The 17150-nt window shown below is 37.6% G+C and overlaps 1 protein-coding gene and 1 long non-coding RNA gene across 3 annotated transcripts in view; one reads left to right on the forward strand and one right to left on the reverse strand.

The window, feature by feature from the left end:
- LOC115221715 (sorting nexin-20) overlaps positions 1-10205 on the forward strand; it is a 14871-nt gene extending 4666 nt beyond the window's left edge. For both annotated transcript variants that reach the window (XM_036510784.1, XM_029791923.2), the window contains 2 exons: positions 6138-6253; positions 8278-10205. In XM_036510784.1, the coding sequence (XP_036366677.1) occupies positions 6138-6253; positions 8278-8961 (800 nt within the window). In that variant the 3' untranslated portion in view covers positions 8962-10205. The remainder of the gene's footprint in view (positions 1-6137; positions 6254-8277) is intronic.
- Positions 10206-11224: 1019 nt separating this feature from the next.
- Positions 11225-15982, reverse strand: LOC115221700. Its single transcript, XR_003882644.2, has 2 exons — positions 15824-15982; positions 11225-12125 (listed from the first exon to the last, which is right to left on the reverse strand). It is a non-coding gene; the product is annotated as an uncharacterized LOC115221700 (long non-coding RNA).
- Positions 15983-17150: the final 1168 nt, after the last annotated feature.

The following is a 17150-nucleotide window of genomic DNA, read 5'->3' on the forward strand; positions in this document are numbered from 1 at the left end:
AGACCAGTCAAACCAATTCATTTTTATCAATACTCAGAGCTTCCTCAAGAATGTTTTTACTCTTCCCTACTACTAATTCTCTATAAATTGCTAGAGTGGAACATCCACCAATCCTGTTGCCCAGTTGACAGAGGGCTGAGTGCCCAACTTCATTATAAACTTCAGGTGCCCAGATTCACCTTTGGCTACATCCAAGACTGCAGCTCCATATGGAAAAGTATGTCTCATGGACTGTGACCACACCTAATTACTGTCTAGGAATCCATGTTGGTGGCGCAACCTCAGTGTCGACAGATCAGCAGCCATCGCATGCCTAGCTTGCCAGATTGAGGGTGCCAACTAGTGGAATACATCCTTTTTAGAACTTGAATAGTAGATGCTCCAATCTAATCACATAGTAATTGGAGCAAAGCTTGATAGTTAGGTAAACAATACTGGAGATGCTAATACTTTTTTATATAGGCACAAGGCTAGAAATTTAAGGGGAGGATGTAATTGACTTGGATAGGGTTAACACATTTCACATAATTCTACCATTGATACTCAATGCAAGGTAGGCTTTGCTGTTGGGCTGAAAACTGAGCTATATCAAATGTTATACTTTGGAAATTTCTGCACCCTAACAGATAACAAGACTACTCAACTATCATTATCATTTATCATCCATTTTTCCATTTTATCTGATGCTTACCAAATAACATTTCTTAGTAACTTCCTACTAAATCTCAAGACCAGAAATTTGGTAGGAATGTATCATTGATTACATTAACCCCAGTAATTAACTGGTACTTTAATTTATCAATCATGGAAGATCAAATGCCACAGTTAACCTCAGCAGGATTTGAACTCTGAAAGGACCATAACTAAAACCCTCTTGGGAGTATGTCCAATGGTCTAAAAATACTGACTATTCATTAAATAATTATATAGGTTGATGGAAAGAATCAAAAGGTTTACATTATCTGCATTTGATATCTGTTTTGAGTTCACATTCTGCTTTAGTTATCTATGTTTTATGTCTCCCACCTACCTATGGGGGTATTGATGACATATGTACCAGTAATATATTAGTACACAATTCAATAGATCATACCTGTCTCCTTCCAAGATTGGCAATGTGCCGAATCAAAGGAAGCTTCTATCAAATTGCAGCAACAACCATACAGTATCAGTATCCCAGGCCCTTTCTGTTCCTGCATATAGAGCCACAGACACTTTTTATTGGTTTTTATCTAGAGGAAGGGGTCTTATCTATTACTTTTGGTAAATCATGAACCTCACATTTTATTTCCCCACCTCCAGTACCTCCAATATAAATTAGAATAAGAAAAGCAAACAAAACAAAACAACCTACCTTTCTATCTACATACATGTATGCATATATACTTACTAACTCATACCCTACTGGAGTTGATTCCTTCACCTCTGTTGTTCTTCAGCTGTGATAAATCAAAGGCATTCCAGCCATGATCAATTTGTCAAAATCAAGGGATAGTCTGTGCAACTTAGGCAATCTCACACAATTTTTTGAATAGTTATTTTTAGTTTTGTTGCTGATATTTACACCTTTTGATGATATAAATAGGCAAAAGATATACACACAATAATAAGGAAAACACTTGCCTTACCAACACCAATACATTACTGGTACATACTGAATCTACAACACAGTCACTTGAATAGCTATAAAGAGCAACCAGATCTTTCTTGAATCATACTCCACTGACTTTAAAAAAAAGCAAGGATACATTAAAGATAATGTGGTACTATATACTCCTAAAAAGGGTGATGGTCATGGCAGGAATGTATTTGATCATAGATCTGTCAAACAGAATTGTCCTAGAGCTACTCGGAATCTTGGGGTTAGTAGCCCACGTTTTTAACCCCAAGATTCCGAGTTCATTTCCAGGCAGTGACTTGAACAATAATAATAATAATAATAACAACATCAAAAAATACCTTAGGGATGAGAACCCAGGTTTGAAATTTCCCCAAGACACCTGATGAAGGCTGGAGGGTATATCAGCCAAAACGTTGTGTTAACAAACAAGATGAGGACAAATAGCCGTCAATTGTAAATAATGTACATAATTTCTCATCTCTTAAATATAGAACTGTATTATCTAAATTGTCTTTGTTTTTAAGACAAAAAAGCATGGTTTGAAGATTTGAATAAAATCATGTCACCATGTAGAAGCTTCCTTGTCGTTTTCAAATTTTTTTAGCTGTATACCATTGGGCAAGACACAACTTTCTGTTTCTAGTTTGCCTGATTGATAAAAACAAGTTGAAAGGGCATGCAGCTTAATTACTAACTCAACTCATGCAAGTAAAGAAAAATGAGTGCAAATAATAAAAAGAGTGGGCAAGTGTTAACAATAATAGTTGCAAAAGAAAAATTAACTGAACACATGGGTGCAAGCATGATGACTGTGAGGGAATAAGAAATTTGTTTCGGATACACTCCCACTTCATTGCTCTTTGCACAATTGCCTTCTACCAAAGTCTCATGAATGGATTTTGGTACATGTGAGCTGTGTAGAAGCTTGTTTCATAATATTGTGGTTTTGGGTTTCATCCTACAGCATGGCACTTTGAGCAAGTGTCTTCTACTAGAAATTCTAGTTGCCCTCTAAGTGAAATTTGGTCAATGGAAACTGTACAAAAGCTTGTTAGGTATATATTTGTTTTACATATTTTCCCCTGTCAGTAAGATTTGGATGATTATTTATTACTGGGGCATTATTACAACCATTTCTCTTTCCTGCCAGTCACCTATATCTGTTTTCCAAGTAAATAATTTTTTATTTTTCAAAAGTAGAGCTGCAGGATGATTTATGTCAACATAACTTCAAATTTGTTGGGGTGAATATAAGTGGAGTGATACCAAGGATTGGACTGGGTGAGTGGGCAAGGGAAAATTCCGTAAGATTGTGAGGGGAAATGGTTAGATGGGATTGAGGTAATGGAAGGTGAGAGGTATAGGAGTGGTTCAGGGGTTTGTTGTTAAATATGTGAGGATATTGGGAGTGAGAGGATATGAAAGAGGTGTTAAGGATGGAGTATAGCAGAGAAGAGTGAGAATGGCTGGAGGAAGATATGAGGCAAGGAAGTGGTTCTGAAATGGGAGGAAAGAGGAAGGTAATGAAAGGGAGGAAGAATGTCTATAGTATGTGCCTATTTTGCTCTCTAGATGGATGCTGGATAATATCAGAGATAAAGAGGTGATAAGTATTAAGGAATGAGATGTGAAGGAAGATTGACAAGGCAGTGAGACACAACTTCACATGTACATGCATTTATCAAGGTGGTTTTATGATATTGATTCTGTTGTGATGGTCAGGTTTCTCAAGTGCAGCAAGGTGCCAGATATCTCATTCCTTAGTCATTTCCTCCTTAAGGTTCAGCATCTTGAGATCAGCTCTCAATACTTTTTCCCATGTCTTCATGGATTTCTGTCTTCCACACATTCCATCCTCTTTAAGTGACTAGTATTTCTTTATGCAACTATCCTTGTCCATATGCATCACAAGACCAAATCAATGCTGTTTTCTTTCTTGCATTCTACATCTAATTCCTCTTATACCTAACTTTTCTCTCAATATACTAGCACTGTCATACATGTACACTGACATTGCATTTCCAAAGGAGCATACTAGTTTCATCTCTCTCTAGTCTTCGCATGTCTATTGCACTCAGGGCCTACATCTCATTACCATGTAACATAATTCGTACACAAGCACCATACAATCATTTTTTCATTTGGAGAGTGAGAGACCTTTAGTTGCCAACAGCACTAAAAGTTCTCTGAATTTTTTTCCATCCTGTTCTTAATCTAGTAATTACACTTTTGGAACATCCTTCTCCACTGTTACTTAAATCACATATGTAATAAAAACTACCTACACCCTCTAGAGATCTTCTGGGGCATATGAAGAAATCATGCATATTCTACACACAAGCACTTTCTCTCAAAGTTCATGTGATTCTACAGCACTTCTTTTATCCATAGCTTGCACTGGGTACACCAAATAGAAATCCTGCCTACATCTGTCCTATATATTGAGCAGAGCCATTTACTTAAAGGGGATAAGTTCCTGTCTTTTCTCTTGCTTACTAGGACCTTGATCTTTGCTAAGACAGCCTTAAGACCCTTTGATTTCAAGTTTTGCTTCCATACCTAGAATTTATTTTCTAGTCAGTTTCAGATTCTTCTATGAGAGCAAGATCATCAGCATATAGTAGTTCCCATGGGAATCCAGACTTAAATTCCTGTTATGGCCTGGAGGACACTGAAGAGGGGGGGGGAGAGAACTGAGCCTTGGTGAACACCTACCTGTACCCTAAATTCATCACTACTAATGGCTAACTCTTAACTTACTCTTGTACCACTTTCACAATCCTAACATCCTCGGAGACCACCATATCACTGAGTAAGTTACTCTCTTGAAGATTTTCCAAATCAACAAATGACAAGTATAACAGATTATTCTTAGCTAAATTCTTCTCTTGCAGTTGCTTGACTACGAAGATAGCATCAGAAGTCCTCTCCTGCACAAAGCCACACTCATTTAATCTAGCCTAATTAATTGGATTATAACCTCTATCTCTCTCCACAACTTTCATCACCTGGTCCAGCAATTTGATATCTCTACTTCTATCTGAGGCATCTCCCTTACCCTTGTAGCAGATGACAATGATGCTGCTATACCAGTCATTAGTGGGTAGTCATGCCTTCCTGAATAACTTTATTAACTATACAGGTGACTAGACTGTATCCTACTCCACCAGATATTTTAAGAAGTAAATTCTGATGGACCAGGGGCTTTCTGTCTTCATATCTTAAATTGCCATCACACTGCTGGTGCTTCTGTTGATTTCACATAGAGGAGACACCCTTTCTTTCTCCACATTTAATAGGCTTTCATAGTATCTCTTCCATGCCTCTTTCTTTTCTGAATCACTAAGTGCAAGTATAACATTATCCATTCCTACACACTGTCTAGTTGTCCAGAACACCTCAAGTCTCTGATCTTCATACTGTAAGACAATGGCAAACCCTTTCTTTCTACTTCTGCTCTAGCTAGATAAACCTGTCACCAAGATTCCCTTTTAGCTACCTGATATGGTTTTTCGCTACCCCCAACTTTCCACTTTCTCCAGACCCATCTCTTCTCTTTTGTGGTCCTATCAACCTCACTATTCCACCACCATTAGTCTGGCAGAAGATTTGCTCCAGCCACAGATTGTCATCCTTATTAGGTTATTCCATAAGAACTTCCAAGTTGTCTTTTATGTTATGTCTTTATCGCTTCCTCTTTTTCATCAAATGCTTCATTTAGAACATTGCTAAATCTCTAGCTTGAAAGATCCTTGAGCTTCCATAACCTTTTCCATATTGGTTTGTCTCTCTAGGCCCTTTTAGCTATAGGTCACTAACCACTAACGTATGAAGAGTTGTACATTCTTCACCTAAGGACTTTGCATCCATGCATGTTTCTAGTGAGAATGTAGTCAATCTCGCTTGTTTACTCACCAGATAGATAGGTGATCAGATGGCTGGCAGGTTTCCTGAAATCAGTATTGCAAATCAAGCAAGTCATTTGCATCACAAAACTCCAGCAGCTTTGTTCCCTCATTTCTAGAACCAAGGCTGTAACTGCCATGAAATCTATCAAAGAGCTTCCCAACACGTCCACTGAAGTGAATGATAATGTTGTCTTTTGTTGAACAAAACCAGTTATCTGAGATTTTAGGGAACAGTTCTATTAACCTACTGTGTTTGAGTGTCCAAGTTACTGGATTTCTGGATCAGTAGTAGCTGAGCCCTAAATCAACCCTGGTTGAACAGGTATACAATATGATCAAAAGAGTTACAGCTAATATCATTGTCATTTTGTAATCCTCCCTTTTCAAGATAGTAGAGTGTGATTTGAGGAAATTTGGTTCCTTGTAAGTCAAATGACTATGGAGGTTCTTTCATGGCTTAGTTTGAGTACTGTATATGTTCTAATTACATCTAACTTTGCTAGCCCTTCTTACCAAATATTACTTTGCAGTACTACTCTATTTTAGCCAATACTATAGACATGATGTTTTGTAGGGAATTACATGCCAAATACCACCTTCCTTTACAGAACCGGCATCTTATCCAGATCGAGTACCATTTGATGGGCAATATTATGGAAATGAGCGAGTCAATTTTGAAGTGACTTCAGCTGATAAAGTCAAACAGGGACGTTCCTCATTTGTGGTGAGTTAGCTCTTTTTTGTCATTGATATTTCTCAACTTCTGACGTTTTATCTCCCTTTGGTTTTATTACTGGAGAATCCCTTATAGCCAAGGAAGAATCCACCTGTTAGCAGAAGTATGTGATGTATGAGCTGGAATGGCATGTTGTCCATTAACAGTAACATACATACAGCTCTTATCCAAAGCTAAAGGTGAATCTAACTTCGAGGTAAGAAAGACAACTGGTGGTGTCTTTTCTGAAATTCCCCAGCAACAATTGTGGTAGTGTAGAATAAAAAGCTAATAATGGATTTTCTCATGATCAAATTGCACCAGTATAAAAACATCTGCATGTTCACTCAACATACTAAAAATAGCAGCTAAATTTCCTTTTGTTTCCTAGGTGGGATAGTGTAATTTGAAGGAAATTTGGCTGCTAGAAGTAGCAGCCAAATTTCCTTCAAATTACATTCCAGCAGGTCAGGTAACCTCATAAAATCTCCTTTGTAAAGCTTTGTAAGGTTGGTTATGTACAAGAACATAAAATGATTTGGTCAACGAAAATGGTGCAATTTCAGTCTATCAGCATCAGTGTTAACAGTATAAATGGGAATCCAAACTAGTTAGAGACAACTTATCTAGAAATAGCTAGTACTGGAAGCTCAACTATTACCATGTACACACTTACCTCTATTTTCTGATACAATCATAGCAACTCTGAAGAACTTTTCTCCATTTCTGAAATATGATATTCAGAAGAATTTTGTCATTTTTTCTACTTAAAAGAAGTCCAGACTGCCAGTAGCCTAATAAATGATCATAGATACTCTCAAACAATTCCTGATGGAAATTCAGTAGAATTAAAGAGCCATGCCTAATGCAATACAATATAGTCTCATCCCTCTACATTTTAAATTCAAAATGTATCAAGGTTCAACATCATCATTTAATGTCTGTTTTCCATGCTGGCATGGGCTGGATGGTTTGACTGAAAATTGATTTGATTTGGCAAAGTTTCTATGGCTGGATGCCCTTCCTAATGCCAACCACTCCAAGAGTGTAGTGAATGTTTTTTCATGTGCTACTGGTATCAGCCACGACTACAGTCTCACTTAGCTTGACAGGTCTACACAAGCACGGTATATTGCCAAAGGTCTTGGTCACCTGTCACTGCTTCCATGAGGCCCAAAATTCCAACGGTGCTTTTTACATGCCAGTTAGATAGCACTGGCATCAGCCACAGCAACGGTCTCACTTGGTTTGACAGGTCTTCCAAAGCTCTCAGTCGCTTGTCATTGCCTCTGTGAGGCCCAACATTCAAAGATCATGCTACACCACCTTGTCCCATGATGTCCTCGGTCTACCTCATCTACAGATTATAAGATTGATAATACTTTTTAATGGTTCAATGCAGAGGAAGGACAACTCGTAACCTCTTGTACAACTTGAGACTAGTTGGAATAAGAAATCCTCAGAATGAAGACAACTAGGGTCAAGCCACCCAAAGACTAGGTGGTAAGTCAAGTCAACCATCCCAAAACAGACACAGTCCTTGACAGGAGCTTTCAGATTTCCTTTCAAAGTAACTGGCACTCCATCAGTGAGGGTTCTAGTTGAGCCTGCTTGTGAAATTAAACATAGTTCTTAGGGAGATTCAGCATAACTCAGAATGTGACAAGGCTGACTCTTTGAATTACAGGTACAACTCATTTTTGCCAGCTGAAATGATTAGAGCAACATGAAATAAAGTGTCTTCCACAAGGACACAAAATGTCACCAGGAATTGAACTCCTGACCTTATAATCATGAGCCAAGTACCCTAATCACTAACCCACATGCCTTCACTACTGAAGTATTCACCAAGGTACCATGCAATGAGATTAAACTCAAAACTATATGATTGTATATATCTAATTGAGTAAGATAGACAATACCCCCGCCCCTACAAAAAACTGGACTTGAGTAAGAACCCAATATTTTGTGAGGATGGCAGCAATGATTCAGATATTTGATAATTTAACTGCTTCTGTTTGTTTCAATTATAGATGTACACAGTGCTAATCAGCAAGAACTCTGGGATTGATAAAATGCCAACCATGATAGAGAAACGTTACTCTGATTTTGCAAAGCTTCACCACAGGTTGAAAAAGAAGATTCCCCATAAGATGGAAGACATTTTCTTCCCTAAAAAACTTCTAACAGGTAACTTCACTAGTGAGACAATTGCTCGTCGTAGCAGAGCATTCGAACAGTATCTCACTCACATTTTCTCTATTTCTGAAATACGATATTCAGAAGAATTTGCTAATTTTTTCTACCTAAAAGAACTGCAGACTGCCTATAGCCTAATAAATGACCATAAATACTCTCAAGCAATTCCTTTGATGGAAAAGTATCTTCCCATCCAAGAGAAGGTACATTCAGATGCTCACCCAGATGTCATGTTGACCCTATGTGCAATAGCTGCTTGTTATCATCAACTAGACCGACCTTATATGGCTCATCGGTATGCAGAGACAGCACTCAACTGCATGCAAAACTTTGACATTGTAGACAATACCATCTATGTTGCTCTTCTACAGCTCTCCATTCGGGTGTGCTGGACTTTAGGTAAAGACAAAAGGAATATGGAAGCACAACTTCAGAATCTCCACAAACAAGGTATTGTTACAGAAAACACTTGCTCTTTAATGGACATAGTCAAATCACGCATTAGGAAAAGCTACTAGAAAAGAAAAATATCAAATTAAGTATAGATTAATTAAATTTCCCCTTTAAAATTTTATGCAGGAAAATGATTTGATTTTAAATCTAATTTAGCTTTGCTTTTAAGCATTGAAGCCCCAAATGAAAAGATCTGACCAGCTTGTACGTTCACTTATAAAAGAGAAATAGAATGCAACTGAGTCATTCAAAACATGAAAAAAATGTGAACAATAATACACACAAAAAAAGTAAGTAAATAATAATGTCAGAATTTTGTTTCCTTAGCTGAGCTGGTTGTGCAAGTTGTCTATAGAGGAAGGAGCAGCAGATCCCTTCTACTGATGTAGCTGTGACTCAATGAATTACTAGACTTACACAAATACAAACCCTGCTGCTGCCAATGTATTGTGAACATTAGTGTACACACTACTTTCCATGCCTTAAAAAAAAATTATGCAAAAACTAAGTTTTTGTAAATAAATAAAAAACAGCACTCCACTTCAGAATTTTTTTGTTTATAATCTAGCCAGAGAAACTGGTGGTGATGGCGGTGGGGCGGTTGTCTTCTGATCAGAGAACCTGAACAAATGTTTTCAACAGACTAGACTCCAGGTCATTTACCAAATTTAATTAAAAAAGCATCGGTTGACCCAAAGCTATGATAAAAGACATTTGCTCAAGGTACTGTGCAGTGGTATAGCATTGAAACCATACAACTGCAGAGTGAGTATCTACTTCCTATATAGTGAAATGTAAGAGATTTGTTTGGCTACTTGATTGGAGTTTTATTTATTTTCTTTTTACCAGCATTGTTGAAACATGCAATGTTGAAGATGGTGACTGTGAAAAATTGCTAGCCTGCTCACTGAAGGGTCAATAATTAATACCTTCTCACTGTACTGTGTAGGTGTTGCTAAAGAGACTTAATTGTTGTCGACTCAGTAATAAGTTGCTGTAGATAAAGGAAGTTCAGCACACCACAGGTATGAGGATAGTCTTGTAGTGATGGGTTAATATAAAAAAAGGTAAAATTTAAAAAAATAAAAAAGGTGGGGGGGGGGGGGGATTGCCTGTCTAGCTAAAGGGAAATGTGTCTCAACTGCTTAATATTTGCCTGGGAGAAAAAGGAGATGCAAAAAAGGAGGAAAATCCAAATAAATCTGGGATAAACAGCAGTATGTTGCAAATATTCTGGTAAATGGTGTAAAATTAAATAAAAGGTCTCATGTAAGATGTGTTACAATTTCCTTTTTGTATGAAAAAAAAATCAATTTTCGACACTATAAAAAATACAAACAAATTCAGCATTCCAAAAGAGTTAAGGCTTGCCTAGAAAACTCAATGTTGAGCCCAACCAGCCAAAGAATCGACAGCTCAAGACAATGAGAAAGTCACTACATGCTTCCTTGACCTGCTAGAAATAGTAGCCAAATCTGAAATTACATTAAGATCCGTTTCCCATTCAAACTGACTAGAATCAGCCTCTCACACCTACCACAGAATGTTATTCTAAAAATACACAATCATGTTATTGAAATCTTAAAACTACAAGATAATGCATGATAAATTCAAACCATTTGAATAAATAAGCATTATGTCTGACAGAGTAATCTGAATTAAAAAGAATTTTTAAAAAAGAAAGAAGAAAAATACATCTAGACCTGAATAAACAAAAACATGAAAGCTGAGATCAGAAAAAAACAATTAGTTCATATTCCATTATTAGCACTGTTGTGTTCATAATCAAAATCTTATGCCAAACTTCAATTATGTTGTTTACTAAGTAATGTTTGGACCCAATTAAAAAGATAAAAACCACAAACAGTAATTGGTTTACAAAATAAATGAAATTACTACATTGAAAGAAATTTATTTCAAGTTATTATTTTTTTGCTGTATATACATACACTAAAAGTAAAATTAGAAAATAAAAATAATCTTTAGAAAAATTATTATTAAAGCAATTGATATGCATGCCAAGTAAGTTGTACAAAAAATTATATATATATATATATATATATATATATATATATATATATATATATATATATAGCACTTTAATTCCTTCACAATCCAAGTCCAGTGTCTACTTCACTTCCATTTATGTATACATACATTAAAAAAGGAAAAAATACACCATGCAGCTGAGTAATACTGAAAGTATGTACATTTTGTCCTTAATATTGGTTTGAATTTAAGAACTTAAAGAACAAGAAACACTAAATTAAAAGTGCCATTATTACAAGATTGCATAAATAGCTTACTGCTATAAAACAAAACTTTCTCTCACTCACACACGTGAACTTCAGGTTAGTTAAAATATGGGTTGTGGCATAATTTGACTTCTAAAGATAAATTCACTGCATTTACTATGGAGATAAAAATTCTTCTTCATGGGATAAAAGGTGTAAAAACACCTTATCTGCTCAGTGTCTCTCTAACAGATGTGTTTCTGGCTTTTTAACCTTCTTTAGGAGGTACTGAAGAAAGGCAGTCCTAAAACCATAGCTTTATCTTAGAGCAGTCAATATTAGTGACTGGTTGTGCTCGCAGACTGCCTGGTCAAAATATACAAGTACCAATGCAATGCAGTGATGAGGAATACACAAAGTGAAAGGAAGTCCATTAGAGAGGGAGAGAGAGAGTGAAAAGATATGGTGTTTTTACACCCTTTGCCATAAGTGAGAATTCTTTCCTCATAGTAACTGCAGTGAATTTGCTCTTAGAAGTATGTCACAAATATATTTTCACTAACCTAAAGTTAGTTTATTTATCATCACTGATAGTATTATATATTTGTGTGTGTGTGTGTCTATTCCTAAAACAAAGTTTATTCATAACATAGCTAAATTAGAAACTAACAAAATAAATTTAAAAGGACCTTACTTTTGATATAACTGTCATAGATAAAATAATCCAATAGGAAAAATAATTTTTATTTTAAACTACAATTTAGAGAAAAAAAAGAAAAATGAAATTGGCATGCAGTTATTCGATTATGAGGAATTCATGGAGGTGACCATTTTAATTGGTACTTGTTAGACTAGGTACTGAAGGTTGATACTCAAAGTTCATGAATATCATCCACAACATAAAACCCAACACAATCATTATAAGGAGCTTTGTAATCCAAGACATGCCAGCTTTAGCAGGAACAGCAGATGAGGAGACTCCTGGTTCACGCAAACTATGGAGAAAATGTAAATAAATATATACAAATTAATGAACAAAGTTAAGCAGGAAACAATGAATATGAAGTAAATATATTTTATAAAAAATTTTAAATGAGTAGTTAAAATGCTAAATCACTCCACATGCTAGTAATGGCAGCTAAATCCCCTTTAAATGAAACCTCACCATCTTAAGGAGAGAGATATAGTAAAAAGGATTTTGCTCAGAGGTTTGCTCAATAAGGGAAATGTTGGGCTAAAAAACAATGCAATACTATGTGGGGAGGTACTATTCTCATTAAACCCAATCATTATGCTGCAAAGCACATTAAGTACAAAAAGATTAACAATTGTTGCACTCCTACTGAATCCATTTTCTGGTTTTCATTGAGATTAACAACAGAATCTAATGAAGGCAACTTTATATAGTCACTCAACTTTCTAGAAGCAGCAACTAATGTTTAAATCATATCCTGCAGTTGAGATAGACTTTGCCTTTCATCCTTTCAGGGTTGATAAATTAAGTACTAGCCACGCACTAGGGTCAGTATAATCAACTTACTCCTTCTCATGAAAATCCAGTCTTTGTTCCTATTGCAGAAAGGATTATAATTATTTTGAAAACTTAGCAGCATTTTGTGTCTTAACATTCTGAGTTCAAACTGCTGCTGAAGTTGACTTTACATTTCATGGTTGATAAAATAAATACCAGTTGCGTACTGAGATTGATGTAATTGACTTACCCCTTCCCCTGAAATTGCTAACCTTGTACCAAAATTTATTATTGTTGACCCACATGACTTGCTTCACTCACCCCACTCCTCCTCCTCCTTTTTTGTTATTGCAGCATGGAGATGGGTAGGGCAGTAGTATGGCTGTCACAACAGACAATCTCTATATCTCTCACTCACATGCACACACAAACTCCAAACCCCAATTTTTTGACGGGGAAATAAACACAACAGCATTGGTTGTCAAGCGATGTTGGGAGGGGCAAACACAGACACACAAACATATACATATATATATATATATATATCTATATATATATATATATACGACATGCTTTTTTCAGTTTCCGTCTACCAAATCCACTTACAAGGCTTTGGTCGGCCCGGGGCTATAGTAGGAGACACTTGCCCAATGTGCCACGCAGTGGGGCTGAACCCAGAACCATGTGGTTGGTAAGCAAGCTACTTACCACACAGCCACTGCAATCATCATCATCATTTAATGTCTGTTTTCTATGCTGTCACAGGTTGGACAGTTTGGCCAGAGCTGGGAAGCAGTACCAAGTTCACATCATCTGTTTTGCCTCATTTCTACAGTTGGATGCCCTTTCCAACCACTTGACAGCATGTACTTTTTACGTTGTATCAGCATAGGTGCTAAGTAAATATAAACAAAGATTAAACTTTTGCAATAAAACTTATAAATAACCCTGATATTTTGGCTAAAAAAAAATCCCTAGTCATAGGTATAAAGAGCAGGAGAGATGTTTTGCTTTGTCAGAATTCCTAACTCTTGTGCATGTGAGAGTGCATGCACACACACATACTCGCTCACATATACATTTTAAATATTTTGAAGCACTGAGAAATTTTAAAATGTACAGCATATGATTTAAATAAAAATATTCTTTCATGGAAAAGAGTTGACAATGTTAATATTTTTTTTTCCTGTGTAAAGGGCATTTACTTCATATTGGGCACTATTTGTAGCCACATTCACAACTGAACATCATCATCATCGTTTAACGTCCATTTTCCATGCTAGCATGGGTTGGACGGTTCAACTGGGGTCTGGGAAGCCAGAAGGCTGTGCCAGGCCCAGTCTGATCTGGCAGTGTTTCTACGGCTGAATGCCCTTCCTAACGCCAACCACTCCGCGAGTGTAGTGGGTGCTTTTTACGTGCCACCTGCACAGGTGCCAGACGAGGCTGGCAACGGCCACAATCAGATGGTGCATTTTATGTGCCACCAGCACGGAGGCCAGTCGGGGCGGCGCTGGCAACGGCCACGTTTGGATGGTCTCTTACGTGCCATCGGCACTGGTATCACAGCTACAATTTCCATTGATGTTGATCAATTTCGATTTTGATTTTGATTTTCACTTGCCTCAACAGGCCTTCACAAGTAGGGTTTGTGTCACAAGAAGGAAAGGTATGCATAAATGGGCTGGCTACATCCCAGGTAGAGGCCATGGGTTATGGTCTCACTTGTCCTGCCGGGTCTTCCCACGCACAGCATACTTCCATAGGTCTCGGTCTCTGGTCATCTTGTCCCAGGTTTTCCTGGATCTTCCTCTTCCACAGGTTCCCTCAACCGCTAGGGTGTGGCACTTTTCCACACAACTATCTTCATCCATTCTCGCTACATGACCATACCAGCGCAAACGTCTCTCTTGCACACCACAACTGATGCTTCTTAGATCCAACTTTTCTCTCAAGGTACTTACACTCTGTCGAGTATGAACACTAACATTACATTTCCATCGGAGCATACTGGCTTCGTTTCTTGTGAGCTTACGCATGTCCTCAGCAGTCACGGCCCAAGTTTCACTGCCATGTAGCATGGCTGTTTGTACACATGTGTCATACAGTCTGCCTTTTATTCTGAGCGAGAGGCCTTTTGTCACCAGCAGAGGTAAGAGCTCTCTGAACTTTGCCCAGGCTATTCTTACTCTAGCAGTTACACTTTCAGCACACCCGCCCCCGCTACTGACTTGGTCACCTAGGTAACGGAAGCTATCAACAATTTCTAGTTTTTCTCCCTGGAATGTGGCAGAAGTTAGTCTCTGAGCATTTTCAGTGTTTATTGCTCCTGAGCATCTGCCACATACAAAAACTATTTTCCTAGTTAGTCTTCCTTTGACATTGCTGCACCTCTTATGTATCCATAGCTTACACTTGGTGCATCTTATAGAGTTTCTACCTACGCCTTTTCTACTGATCGAGCAGGGCCATCTACCTGAAGGCGTTTGTGATTTGCCTGCCTTCCTACATATTAGGACTTTGGTTTTAGCTAGGCTGATTTTAAGGCCCTTCAATTCTAATCCTTGTCTCCACACTTGAAACTTTGCCTCTACTTCTGATAGTGATTCAGCAATTAGAGCAAGGTCATCAGCATATAGGAGCTCCCAGGGGCATCCTGTCTTCAATTTCTCCGTTATTGCCTTATCTTTGGCTAGGTATTTCTCCTGCAGCTGTTTCACCAGAAATATGGCATCAGTGGTGCTTTTCCCTGGCACAAAACCAAACTGCATCTCATCCAAGCTGACTCTCTCCCTAATCAGTTGGGCTATGAACCTCTCTGTAACCTTCATTACCTGACCCAACAGCTTGATACCTCTGTAATTATTTGTATCTAAAGCATCACCTTTACCTTTGTAGTAGTTGACTATTATGCTGCTGCACCAGTCATTGGGTATGACTCCTTCATGTATCACCTAGTTAACTATACAAGTGACTAGGCTATAGCTGACACTCACCATAAAAAGACATTCACATGTATATGTTCACCCTATAGTGTATGTAAATGTTTACATTCTGCACTTTGCAATGTAAAGTTTGAGCTAGCAAAAAAAAAATTTAATTGATGTTAGCTGATATTCCCCCATTGACGAAATTTTTCACTAGTTCTTTAGTTCTGTTGTCATGATATTCATAATATCATGACAACAGAAAGTGGAAGATAAATTTGTAAAGATAATTTACCTTGTGTAGCTGCTTTGGTCTTGATCAGCTCTGTTGTTCAATGGTCTGCGGCTTAAACTGCTACTGAGATGACTACTGCTAATTTGAGGGCTTGTAGAGTTGCAAAAGAAATATAGTACAGGAGGTTAATGACATAAACACTTTTTCTTTCATTAAATTTATTAACCTACACAAAAATTATTAAGTCTAACCAAATTTACACCAAGATGTATATTAGAACTGATACGAAATGTTGGCAAAAAATTATGAGTGTGTATGCCAGTGAATAGGCAAATGAGGGGAAAATAAATTCCTTATTAGAAGTAGGTAAAGTTCATTCACAGCTGAGTTTGAATTTCAGTGTAATAAACAGAAACGAGAAAACTGAATATTCAGAGTGAAGACTCAACTTCAAATAATTGTAGAGATAATATACACAATACATACAAACATATGTGGGTATCCCAAATACCAGCCACATCAGTTGATCATCAACAAAAGCTTATAAAAGATAGCTTCATAGCTTCAAATTAACTAAATAATGAAGATATTTAAAAGAAATGCCAAAAATTTAATTAAAGGACAGAATGAACTATGATAACAAGCATTTTCAGTCTGTACTGACATCATCATCATCATTTAATGTCCATTGACAATGCTGGCATGGGTTGGATGGTTTGACCAGGGCTGGCAAGCTGAGGGACTGCACCAGACTCTGGTCTGATTTGGCATGGTTTCTATGGCTGGATGCCCTTCCTAACATCAACCACTCACAGAGTGTAATGGGTACATTTATGTGCCACTGGCACAGGTGCCAGTTGGACGACACCAGTATCCACCACAACTGCGATCTCATTTGGTTTGATGGGTCTTCTAAAGCATGGCATATTGACAAAAGTGCCGGTCATGTCATTGCCTCTTTGAGGCCGCTCAAAAGGTGCTTTTTATGTTCCACCAGCACAAGTACCATCCATGTGACACTGGCATTCGACACATTGCTTCCCTGAGGCCCAACGCTCAACAGATGCTTTTTATGTGCCACCAGCATAGGTACCAGATGCCTCCCTGAGGCCCAACACTCAAAAGGTGCTTTTTACATGCCATTTATGTGACACTGGCATTGACCATGATTACAATTTCACTTAGCTTCACAGGTCTCCTCAAGCATGGCATATCGCCAAAGGTCTTGGTCACTAGCCATTGCTTCCATGAGGTCCAACGTTCGAAGATCATGCTTCACCATCTCATCCCATGTCTTTCTCCAGAGATCAGCCCTTCTTTTCTCTCAAGATGCTTACTCTCTGTTGTACATGCACATCCAGCAAAGTATACTAGCTTCAATGCAATA

Source organism: Octopus sinensis, linkage group LG18 (assembly GCF_006345805.1).
Source record: "Octopus sinensis linkage group LG18, ASM634580v1, whole genome shotgun sequence".
NCBI lineage: Eukaryota > Metazoa > Mollusca > Cephalopoda > Octopoda > Octopodidae > Octopus > Octopus sinensis.